Genomic DNA, 12,659 nt, shown 5'->3' with positions numbered 1-12,659 from the left:
GCCGCCAGACCTACACGCGCTACCAGACGCTGGAGCTGGAGAAGGAGTTCCACTTCAACCGCTACCTGACCCGGCGCCGCCGCATCGAGATCGCCAACGCGCTCTGCCTCACTGAGCGCCAGATCAAGATCTGGTTCCAGAACCGCCGCATGAAGTGGAAAAAGGAGAATAAACTCATCAATTCCACGCAGCCCAGCGGGGAGGACGCAGAAGCAAAGGCGGGCGAGTAGACCTTGGATCAAGGACCAGGCGAGCGTCGCAACTTCCCTTGGCTTTGCCCCCTTGCCTTCGTCTGCTCCCCAACTTTTCTCCCTGCCTCTTCTCAACAGAGGGCTGCAGCTTCAGGGGAGTCCGGAGCTCTGCAAGCGTCTGAGCATTTCTTACAAAAACAACAAAACTAACCCCACCAGAGTACTGGGGTTCATTGCATATACATAGTCCGACTCCCAAAGGCGCCCAAACGGGCTCTGGGGTCCCCAGGTGCACCCTGATTTCATCTCCAACTCTGGTGCGAGGCTCCCCCTGGTTGGGAGCAGGAGGCCACTATCGGTGTTGGGGTAGCTGGGGAGGAACGAGCCAAAGACCCTAGCCCCGGTTGGAGTCTGGGCATCTCTGACTCCGGGCCCTTGTCATCCAGTCCCGGAGGGGCACCACCAAATCTCCTCCGATCGCTGGGAAGAGAGGGCCTTAGGACTAGGGCCCTAGCCCTGCCATGGCCTCCCAGGCTGCCTCCAGACAGCAAGAATTGTGAGGAACAAAGCGCCCATCCCACGCTCCAGAAAGCTGAGCCATTGGGCCTGGTGAAGCCGCGGGTGGAGGAGCCGTAGTCTCGGCGAGTATGGCCAGCTTGCACCCGGGTGGCGCTTCACAGCGCGGGAGCAACTGCTCCACAGGCTCCCTACATTCGATTCCCGCTGCCCGCCTGCGACACCGCGCCAGGGCTGTTGCCACAGCTCTGAGGACCTTCAGAGGGGGCCTAGGGCCATGGGAGAGGCTGCAGCCCCGGCTTCCAGACGTGCCAGGGGCGCCTACGCCACCCGGCTTCCAGCGAGGAGGTCCCCCTTGCCTCTTGGCTGTGTTTGTGATTTACTTTCATCTTCCGGAACCCGGGAAAACAACCACGGAGCTGCTGAGCACTGTGACAACATGCTTCAACTAACGCCCTCGTTTCACTCTTGGAGGTCTAAGAAAGACCCTGACCACCTGGCCCACGGATCCCCAGCTCCCAAGCAGCCTCTGTGGCTGCGGGGAGCCTGGACCCACTTGCTGGGTTCACCCAGAACTCCCCCCCCCCACTTGGGGCCAGGTCGGCTCTAGGAAGGGGACCCGGTGGTGAAGATCCTCCAGGCTGGATAATTAAGCAAATCAAGTAGCAAGCTAAAGGCACGAAAATCGTATTTTCAGGAAAGAAAAATCTACTCCGATCATAAGAGTGTATGGAATTTGACCTCGCCTCGGAAAAACACAACATAAAAGCTATCTTTAATAGACGCTTGCCATTTAAGAGCGGCAGGGACACCGTCTCTCATGCGCTCACGAAAACAGAGCCGTAATTGTAGCTGCTGCTGCGAGCAGGATTTATTTCTTCAATTGGCTAAATGACCTCCTCCCTTCCCCGAAGGTGATAGCTGTATTTTCAAAATTCAGAGCTACTGGGAGGACAGGCAGAACCGAGTCCAACCTCGACACAAAATCAGAGGGGCTGTAAAGTGGGGCAAAGAAGTTGTTGAACAAAATTCGAGTCACCATCTCCCCCAGTGCTCTGCATCCTCGCCGGGCGCGCGTTCGGCAGCTGACGGCCTCACAATTGGTACATCCTAATGGAACTGCAAGGGAAATGCAATAATTTTGCCATAATGGGCTGTAACCTCAATTCGACCCCGGCCCTTGCTGCCCGGGGTCGGAAGCGGGACGATGCACCTCGCCTCCAGCGGGTGGCGCTCGAGTCCGACTGAAAGGCGGCAGCGGACGACGGGCACGAGCCCGGGACGCGCGCGCCACCCCTCTTGCCTCCACCCAACTCCCCCATTAGTGCACGAGTTTACCTCTAGAGGTCATCAGGCAGGATTTACGACTGGACAACAAAAGCACGTGATTCGAAGTCGTACCCCATATTTGGGTGCCTACGTAGGAGGGAACCAAGTACATGTCCCAGTCATTTCCATAATTCATCATAAATTGTGCAAGGGTGCTATAGACGCACAAACGACCGCGAGCCACAAATCAAGCACACATATCAAAAAACAAATGAGCTCTTATTTTGTAAACTCATTTTGCGGTCGCTATCCAAATGGCCCGGACTACCAGTTGCATAATTATGGAGATCATAGTTCCGTGAGCGAGCAATTCAGGGACTCGGCGAGCATGCACTCCGGCAGGTACGGCTACGGCTACAATGGCATGGATCTCAGCGTCGGCCGCTCGGGCTCCGGCCACTTTGGCTCCGGGGAGCGCGCCCGCAGCTACACGGCCGGCGCCAGCGCGGCGCCCGCCGAGCCCAGGTACAGCCAGCCCGCCACGTCCACGCACTCTCCTCCACCCGACCCGCTGCCCTGCTCAGCCGTGGCCCCCTCGCCCGGCAGCGACAGCCACCATGGCGGGAAAAACTCCCTGGGCAACTCCAGCAGCGCCACGGCCAACGCCAGCAGCACCCACATCAGCAGCAGAGAGGGGGTTGGCGCGGCGTCCGGAGCCGAGGAGGACACCCCCGCCAGCAGCGAGCAGGCGAGCGCGCAGAGCGAGCCGAGCCCGGCGCCGCCCGCGCAGCCCCAGATCTACCCCTGGATGCGCAAGCTGCACATAAGTCATGGTAAAGCCAGCCTTTCTCTGAACCCACGCGGCCGCGGGGGCGCGGCTCCAGGTCCGCGATCCTCCCTTTCTCCTCCGCTGCCCTCTCTCCCTGCCTCTCGCCGGCTCTCGCCTGTCTCGGCCCCGCGAAGCTGCCTCTCCCTGTTCTTCTTCCCCTGCCTTCTTCCTTCCCTTTTCTGGTCTCTGCAGCTCCCTGCGCTCTCACAAACAGGGTCGAGGAGGGGGAGAGGCAGCGGCTGACTGGGCAAGTTTAGACGTTAAGGGGGAAAAGGGAGGGGGGGAAGAAAAGGCATCTAGAACCCCAGCGCCTGGGAAGGCGCTTCCTGGTCAGACCAGCCGAGCAGGGCGAAAAGAGGTAGAGGACAGCAATGGGGGCCGTGAATCGGGCTTGTCAGGGCGGATAATTTATGAGAAGGGCTACACTGGGGAAGCAGCGTTACTAATTAGAGCCCCCGAAAAGGGACTTGGGGGGAATAATCGAGATGAGAGCAAGTGGGATTCTGAAGTTTGGGGGCTGGTGGGAGAGAGAAGGGAAAAAGAAAGCAGGCGCCCCAAGCGTACAGGCTGGAATGTGAGGCAGCTCGCAAGGCTGGAACTTTAAGGAAGGTGACCTGGAGGCCACTTGGGCACCGTGGTGAAGCGCCGTACTTGGGTGGTTTTGCGAACGGTGCGCGGCCTGGGAGGGCTGTGCGGGACGCAGGGCGCTCAGGGGAGGGCCAGGGGACAGGAGAGGGGCGAGGGCAAGCCAGGGCGGCCCTCGGGGACGCGGCTGCCCCTTCAGATGGGCCGTTTGTTCCCAGAGTCAAAATCATATTGTTTTCTCTCTAGAAAGGAAGAGGGAAGGAAATTCGGGAGGGGTGGGCGGGTGTGGAGGGAGGACTTGTTGAGCCTTTCGCCCCCATTCACTGCTCAGGACCCTGGCTCGCTCGGCTGGCGGACTTGAGGAGCCAGGGACCCGAGGAGTGGGTGGCTAAACCGCTGACTTTTCTGTTGCAGACAACATAGGCGGCCCGGAAGGCAAAAGGGCCCGGACGGCCTACACGCGCTACCAGACCCTGGAGCTGGAGAAGGAGTTCCACTTCAACCGCTACCTGACCCGCCGAAGAAGGATTGAAATAGCACATGCTCTTTGCCTCTCGGAGAGACAAATTAAAATCTGGTTCCAAAACCGGAGGATGAAGTGGAAAAAAGATAATAAGCTGAAAAGCATGAGCATGGCGGCGGCGGGAGGGGCCTTCCGCCCCTGAGTGTCTGAGCGTTTAAAGTACTGAGCAGTATTAGCGGATCCCGCATAGTGTCAGTACTAAGGTGACTTTCTGAAACTCCCTTGTGTTCCTTCTGTGAAGAAGCCCTGTTCTCGTTGCCCTAATTCATCTTTTAATCATGAGCCTGCTTATTGCCATTATAGCGCCTGTATAAGTAGATCTGCTTTCTGTTCATCTCTTTGTCCTGAATGGCTTTGTCTTGAAGAAAAAAAAATAGATGTTTTAACTTATTTATATGAAGCAAGCTGTTACTTGAAGTAACTATAACAAAAAAAGAGAAAAAAAACTTACACAAAAAGTCCCCCTTTGACCTCGTTTAGTGCCAATGTTGTGTGTTGCACTCGAGTTGTTTAACTGTGCATGTGTGTGGAAGTGTTCCTGTCTCAATAGCTCCAAGCTGTTAAAGATATTTTTATTCAAACTACCTATATTCCCTGTGTAATTAATGCTGTTGTAGAGGTGACTTGATGAGACACAACTTAACTTGTTCAACGTGTAGTGACTAGTGGCTCTGTGACGAAAACTGTGACTCTGAGCGGTGTGCCCCTGCGTGCCTTTGTAGGACCCTTTGCACGAACTCTGGAAGTGGCTCTTATAAGCGCAGCTTCAGTGATGTATGTTTTTGTGAACAAAGTTACAAATATTGTCCAAGTCTGGCTGTTTTAAGCAAACTGTGATCAGCTTTTTTTTTTTTTTTTGTATTTGTTTTTAAGGAAAAAAAATACTGACTGGAAACACAAAAAATAAACTTTCTATTGTAAGTTCTCTTGGTCTGATTTGTGCCAACTAGTGAGCAAGTCATTCTGCTTTTCTGCCTCTCTGTCCAGTCCTGGAAGCTGGTGAGCCAGGCCACCTGAGCAGCCTGCCTGTGCAAGGAGGCCTCAACCCAACGCCATGACCCACCACCTCTCTCCTTCTGATCCACCAGAAAGTTCTGGGCAGAAAGTGGGAAAAGCTGCAGGCCAGTCCAAAGCCTGAGTCCACCTTCCCTATCTCTGAGGAAACAAAGTTAACTTTCTGGGTATAAATAGAAGAGAGAAAGAAGGAGAAAACCTGGGGCTTTGTTAGCGTCCTCAGGGCCCGCACAGGTCCTGCCTCTCAGGCACTTGGGGCCTTCTCTTGCTGCAAAGGCTGCTCTGCCAGGTTGAGCCCCTAAGGCCTCTATCGCTACCCACTCCAGCACCCGTTCCCACACCTCACCCTGGACCCAGTTGGCTTCTTTAAGTACAATTAATTTGCTACAAATGGAAGGTTACTTACCCCATCCTAGCTTGATTGGGAAACTCCTCAGAGCAGCTAAAGTGCAACTAGAGATTTGCACATTTAGGCACTGCTTACACTGATGCCGTCTTTCCTTTTAAAAGTTATAAAACAGTAAACTTTATAAGCCCCAGTTCCGGCTATATGACATTTGGGTGCCAAATGAATAGGGTTTTGTCTATGAATTAGATCGTAAAGTCATCCATAGCACAGACAGATCGGCTCACTGGCTATAAAACGTCACGTGGGGCCATTAAAGTAAGTTTTATGGTTTTGGGGAGTTGACATCCAACATTATATACCACATAACATATAATCTCACTGACGCTGGACTCCATTTGACTCTTTTGCAGGCTAGGAGTGCCGCCCGGTCATTCAAATTGTCAATTTTAGGTCCAGAAGTGTCCAAACTGCAAGTTCTCAAAACTCTGAAAAAATGCCTCACTTCGGGTTAAGGTAAGCTTGCTGCCTGAGCGCTTTTGAGTTTATTTGTACTCTGAAGTTTCTCCTTCGCTCGGGTTTCTTTCCCTGGCTCCGTAACTGAGGCCGCCTGCCTCTCCATTCCAAAGGGACTGGGCAAACTTTTCCTCTGTCACAGCAACAGCAAAGCCAGGGGCTGTGGGACCGAGGCACCAGCATGCAAAGAGCAAGTGGCCGCTCCGCATCCCCGGGCCTAACTTTAATTGCTGTACAAACGCGAATGTTAATGACTTCTGCTGCTTTCGCCAGCGTGTCAAAAGATGGACTTTTTGTGGGAATGGTTGTGTATGGAGAGACTTGGCAAGGCCGCCTCCCCCTAGAGGAGTCTGGCGAAGTTTAGGGTCTTTGGGGGATCGTCGAACCCTGGGGTGGGGGCTGGGAGACAGTGGAGCGCCGGCTGCGGGGCGCTGGGGCCTCGCCGAGTTTGGGAGTTTGGAAGAAAGGCGGGGGCAAGGCCGAGGCGTTCTCTGGCGGTCTTCCTTACGGGGCTTTAGCAATATGTCTTCGCGGGCTGGGGTCATTTGGCAGGACTGAATTGAAGCAGCGGCCTTTGGGCCGAGTTTCAGACTAGCTGCAAAGCTCTGGAGAGTGGCAGAGGGAGGCCGACCTAATGCATCTTGGGCTCTAGAGTTTCTAGGCCAAACCCAGACAGTGAGCACCAGGGGCACTGGGAACAAGGGGTACCTACCTGGCGAGAGGGGTGCTGCACCCCCTCCCCCGCGCTAGGGACTGAACCCTGTTTGCCTGAACGTTCTTTTCATTTCGGTGGGGCTGTTCTCACCCGCTTGTCAATCTAAGGCAATAAACTTTATGGCCGGATTTAACTTTAGTCTTTGAGTCCCCAGGCTATATGAAAGGAGATAGAGTGCTTTCTTTTCTTCCGCCTGGGTCTTCTCCCCATCTTCTCTCCTTTTTTCTCTCTTTTGTAGAATTTCAACTTCTAAGCACTGGATCCTCAAAACGCAATTTAGGTGTCTTCCCAGATAACAGCAAAGATTAGATAAACTCCCTCTTCTTCAACACATAAGCAAATTCTCTCCCTTCCCAACTGGGTCCTAAAGTTTGAGGGAAATCGAGGTGCCTTGAATGCCCAACATAAAAGTCCCCAGAGCTACTAGGTTGTTATTCCTGACACGTCATAAAAGGTAGTTTAGGGAAGAAATGAGTCGTTTGTCAGTAGGAGATTTCCGCCTTTCTTTTTCTAGTTGCTTTTTCTGTTTGATCCCAGGAAATTTACATAATCTATGATTCCCAAAACAGCACCCCCCCACCCTCCAAGTTGCACCAATGGACTAAGGAAGGTGAAATGAATTTTTCCTGAATGTAATTCTAGCTTGGCCCCAGCCACCTCATCCTGCCCCAACTCTTCCTTCAGTGGCAAATCTGAGTAGGGACACTCTGGCCTAAGGTCTTTGTGTGCATAGTACCCACAAAAGATTTAGCAGATTTCTCCCCAAACTTCTGGAAAATTAAGCCAAATTCTCCAACTGAATTCAGAAATGAAACAAAACCCAAGATCTCCTGTCTCCAAATCTTTGACTTAGAAGTCTGCAAGTGCTTATTTGGTGAAGGCATTTGCCAAGTGATATTGTCAAAAGTGTAGATTTGATACTTTATTGTGAGGCTACTCCCTAAACTGAGCCTAGGTCCAACAGATGTCCCTGAGATTGGAGGTCCAAAAAGGAAAAACCAGGAGGCTCTTTAGAAAAACCAGACACTCTTAATTCCATAGTGGCAAGGTGGATTATTTCATAAAACCTATTAGAATGACCATGACTACATTTTCAGCATTTGAAGGGGGAAAGCAACTATGTATGGGCTCCTTTTCTATGTATCTGTAAGAATTTTGTATTCTTTGTTTTGCTGTTCTGAGTTTTAGGTTCTATATCTGAAAATCTTGGCCTAAGTTTTTATTTTAGTTCTCATTTGGTGACCTTGCTTGAGTGATTTCTTGGTAATGCAAAGTAAAAGCAGAGGAAAACAATGATAGGGATGCTGACAAGTTTGCATAGAGAAAGACCCCAGACTTTCTCTGTAGCCACCTCCAACCTGGAGGTGTGAGAGCAGACAAAAAGGTGTTTGACTCATATCTGACATCATATAACAATAGAGAAAGACTGTCTTAGGAATCTGAAAAATTCCAGGTTACAAATACTGACAGCTTGCTTATTTCTGTGTGTTTTAATCTTGACAAAACTTAAGTGGAGCTTAAAAGAGCAAGCCACTCCACAAGGAGTGTAATGACTTTTTTAAAATTAAGCAACCAGTCAGACCTCTTCCCCCTTTCTTCCTATTTTCAGAATACTAAATACAGAATACTAAAGAGGTCCTCTGGCTATCTGTTCTTTATAGTTATGATTTCTTCTTGTTCATTCTTTTGAGCTGTTTTTACATAAGGAACTTACTTAGGATGAGGGAAACACCCCAAACAAAGCTCCATCACTGAATGTTTTATGAAGACATGTCCCCTCAGCCAGTGGCAGAAGTGTGTCTGTGCTTCTTGTTTCAGAAAAGAAGAGGCATCTGATATGTGGAGGGCCCTGCTTGCTTCTGAAGAGACAATATTCGATCACATTTACTTAGGGGTTTTTTTTTTAGGGTTTCTATGGTCTATGCCACGATTTATTTTCTCTTGGTCCTTCTTACTTCATTGTTGGGGACAGAATTTCCCCACCAGAAATGGAGTCACATTCACTTGTGGAGATGGGAAAATATTATATCCAAACAATCTGAAAGGAGAAAAGCATATCTTGAAAGATGAGTTACTAAAGAGCAAAACAATTTCTTTAGCTAGAATGATACCCTTCTCAGCCTCTGCCTTTCCTAGGCTCTAGGGTTCTGTCCGTGGCTGGCCCCTTAGAGAGAATGCAAAGTCGTATGCTCTTTTGGCTGTTTAGGGTGTCTCCTCCCCCCCCAGTCAATGAAAAAATTATAGACGGGGCTCCTAGGCAGAACTTGAGGACTTCAGTTCCAGCTCCCATCCACACAGAAGAGGGGGTCCAAAGTCCTCACCATTCTAAGCTCCAGAACAGGAGATTCCACTCAGGTCGATTTTGTTTGGTGTTTCTCCACAAAGAAATTTGTCCTTCTATCAGGGCCCTTATCCACAACCTTAGCTTTTCAATAATAATATTTGTTATGAAGGTTACTGGGTAATTATTGTGATTTTGTGGAGCAGCCCTTGCTTGAGGTGAAGTCTGTCATGGCCTAACAAATGATGTCCATGCAGTTCACTGCCAGGTTAAGTAAATGCAGAGAAGATAAATCTGCACACCCTAGGAATCGCCAGCAGAGCACGCTTTAGTACAAGTTCACAGTCAACTCCCTAGCCCAGCAGCTTTCCCAATTAGGGCTGCGTCTTTATTTTTAAATAAAGGGGGAAATGTTTTCAATTCTCACTGCCTGCTTTCTCATCTTTGCAAGGTTCTTCCTTCCCATTCCAATCTTCTTTATAAATTAAATAACAAGTGATTTCAAGTTAATCTAGTTCCCAACTAAGCTCTGGCAAAAAGAATGGGAGACTGATTTGACAGGAAATACAGTTACCAACTTGAAAAAAAAAATTATCCCATTCACCCTCTTATTCCACAAGGCAGTGGGAGAAGCTGGGAGTCCCTGAGATCCAAGGGGGCCCTTTCCCCTGAAAGAAGTGCAGCTTTGTGTATCTTTGTGGTTAGTGCATTACAACTGCAGGTCAAAAAGTTGAGGGTCAAAAGTTTACGTTGTGCAGCACTCTCAGTCATCTGCCTAGACAGAGTTTGATGTCAATGTTAGAGCTGCGATCTTGACTATCAGCACAAAAGATAAAATGGCTTGGAGTGCTGCGTGTATCACAGTATGGACTCCAGGTGAACCCTAGTGGTTGAATGACCTCAATTATGGAGGAAAGGATAGAAAATTCCTCTTTTCAGGAGTAATACATGCTGTATTTCATCTTGAATTATCGCCTCCATTCTGAGGGAATAGCAGCAGGTAAATAGGCAAAGATTAAGGGAACACCAAACACCTTTGGTGTTGGGGAACCAGGAAACTCCCTGTGGGTTTGTCATGGAAACCAATGCCTTCAAAACATAATTGTGAACCCTTAAAAAAAAAGGTTCAAATTCTCAGTGTTCAAAGTTCCCAGTGTTCCATTATCAAAGGCAAAGGAAGAGAGCAAGACACCTTTATTTTAAAACTGGGATTTTGATCAACCAGGTTTTACCTCCCTCTCCTCTCAAATACATAGATGACTTTAAAGTATGTGAGAACATTGGCAAATACAGAGACTTCTTTCAATTCCCCCTACCCCATCCCCCAGTTTACAAAAGCTTTCTCTAGAACTATAATCCACTGAATGAAGGCAAAGGTTTCTCAGAACTGGAATATGGAGGGGGCCAAAGGAAACCTTTCCAAAAGGGACAGAATTGCCCTTCCTCTCATCCAGTGAGAAAATGTCTATTTATACCATGAAAATGTCCCTGTTGTTGGAAGGCTTTCTGTTATCTTGATTGTTAAACCTCAATGGAATGTGAAAGAAACACTGCATTCTCTAAGTGAATAACTGAACTACAGAGAGTATGTCATTTGAGGTGGTAAATAAAATCTACCAATGTCAGGTCACTTTGTAAGATCATCATGGCAGACATCTGTTCTCAAGAAACTATTTTTTAAAAATACAGTTGGAATAAAAGCTAAGGGGAGATGAGGAGTCTAAGGAAGAAGCTTGGGAGAGCTGAAAAGAAAGGCAATAGTATATTAGGGAAGCCGGCTAGAACCATGTCTTGTGTAAGCTGTAAATGGAGAGTTAAACAGTATTTCAATATTTTGTTTTTTCATTCATACAGGCTAGCTAAAATACTGCTACCATTAGAGTTTATTTTGTAGGGGACATATTTTCATTTTCTATATAATGACTCTCAAATGATCAGTCTAGGGAAAGAGATTAGAAAGATGACATTTTATTTTAGGTTTTAAAAAGTATAGACAAGCTACTTCTGCTGATAAATGAAGGTGCTTGCAGGGATATTTAAGATCATCTCAATGCATTCTGGTTGACTGGATTTAAGGTTCTTGGTTATGTTCAGTAGTTAAAGTAAATATTTCCTAACCACCACCTCCATGAAAGTAATTAGGTTGCTTCCACTGTGTGATGTGTAAGGTTTCCCTCTGGCCAAAAGCTTGAAACCAAATAAGAGTTTGCCAAATGAAAATAAGGGGAAAGTCCCAACCGTGGTGATCACTGTTACAGCAAGGACTACTTCACCACATCTGAGCTAGTGAACTCAGAAAAATGGAAACCTCCCCAAGACAACAGTGCATCTTTCAGAAAAATCTCTATTGTATTTTAGGTTAAAAAACAAAGGACATATCCTAGAAACCATCAGTTCCAATAATCAGAGACATCTCTTAGGTAGTCTTTAAGTGGTAAGAGAAAATGTGCAAATTATTGCTCACTTCTTTATTCTGAGAATTCTGGGTTTTCAGGCCTCTCATACAATGCTAGTATAATAATAATAATAATAATAATAATAATAATAATAATAATGTAAATATCAAGGTTATGCACAGGGTGTGTTTGTTATTTTAAACTACTAGAAGGAAATTGCTCCAAACAATGAATTGGTCAAATGACTAATGGGGTGCTGATCTCTAAAACCATATGTCTGGTGTAGGTGGAAGCCGCCCTCCAGTGTATCATCGGGCATTTTGAAATTCAGCATTGCCATGTCTGCTCAGAGACATGCTCTAGATAGAGAAGTCTGGGGACTCTCTCAAGAACAAAGGACAAATACAGTCAATACATTCCATAACGTTTACATTTCCTTTGCTTCCCCCCCTTGGTTTTCCCTGAGAAGGAGTGACCTGGGCAAAGTACCCTGCTCTCTAAAAGACACTGTATAGACCTTTTAGAAGCGCAAAGTCCAAGGCCGAGGTGAACTTCAGGTCAGCGCGTCTAACAAATATGAAAATGTCGGCTGGTGAAGGGCGAGCCTTGTGATTTAACAAAGACTGTCAATGCATAAGATTAATAAGAAACAAAATGCACACGGTGTCACTGTTCGGTCACTTTGAAACTCAGGACAGCGTTGCATTCAAGAGAGCAGGCTGTTCCAAACATATTCAAAATGATTCAAATCAGATTCAAACCAGGCTGCAAACCAAACCGCTGCCTCCCTATCGCCCTCCCTCTCCCTCCAACTCCCTTCTTTCTCCTTCTCCATCTGGGATGGGAGGAAATGATGAAAAGTTATTTCATCTAATGAGATTTTAAGAAAGCTTTTGTTCGGAATATATGTTATCCCTGCACGTGGAAATGAGCAAATGTGCTAACTACTTTCCCAAGGAAAGGATAACGTTTTCACCTCGCTTTGGACTGGAGCCAGTTGGTGTGCAATCAGCACACTCTGTTCTATTTCAGGGCATCCCATCTTTTCTCAAGATGCTGCTGGTAAACTTCAGCTCATTTATTAATTGGTTTAGTTTCTTTCTAGCATTGTTTTGGTGTCTTCGTTCTCGTGTTAATACAAGAGGTGTTTTTCAGAAGGTTATTTGATTCAGTGGCATGATGCTTTGGGCTTGCAAAGGGAGACTGGAAGGATGAGAAAAGGTACTGAGATTGTTTATTACAGCCATAAATCTTGCAGTAAAATGTCAAAATGTCGGTGTGTAAGATAACACTTGGTGGTCCTGGCTCCGTTTGTGTTTATGATAGGAACCACAAAGACAAGTTACAGGCCTTAGGGGATTCTGTGTAAGCCCATCTTCCTAAAGTAATAGAACCACATGAAAACAGGCACAGTTAACTCGTTTAGGTTAGCCATACACAAAACAGTGCCAGTTACTCATCAATACTTAAATATAGAA

General features: G+C 47.8%; 2 protein-coding genes across 2 annotated transcripts in view; both read left to right on the top strand.

The window, feature by feature from the left end:
- HOXA6 (homeobox A6) overlaps positions 1-305 on the top strand; it is a 10,636-nt gene extending 10,331 nt beyond the window's left edge. Inside the window, exon 3 of the mRNA XM_006896131.1 lies at positions 27-305. Within this exon, the coding sequence (XP_006896193.1) occupies positions 27-230 (204 nt within the window). The 3' untranslated portion in view covers positions 231-305. The remainder of the gene's footprint in view (positions 1-26) is intronic.
- A 1,887-nt stretch (positions 306-2,192) lies between these two features.
- On the top strand, positions 2,193-4,838 carry HOXA5 (homeobox A5). The gene is made up of 2 exons (XM_006896112.1): positions 2,193-2,809; positions 3,805-4,838. Exons 1-2 carry the CDS (start codon positions 2,248-2,250, stop codon positions 4,053-4,055), a joined length of 813 nt encoding a protein of 270 aa, XP_006896174.1. The 5' UTR covers positions 2,193-2,247; the 3' UTR covers positions 4,056-4,838.
- The last annotated feature ends 7,821 nt before the right edge of the window (positions 4,839-12,659 follow it).

Source organism: Elephantulus edwardii, unplaced genomic scaffold (genome assembly GCF_000299155.1).
Source record: "Elephantulus edwardii isolate Elephantulus edwardi_28Jun2011 unplaced genomic scaffold, EleEdw1.0 scaffold00182, whole genome shotgun sequence".
NCBI classification, from domain to species: domain Eukaryota; kingdom Metazoa; phylum Chordata; class Mammalia; order Macroscelidea; family Macroscelididae; genus Elephantulus; species Elephantulus edwardii.
This window is presented reverse-complemented; position numbering and strand designations above follow the sequence as displayed.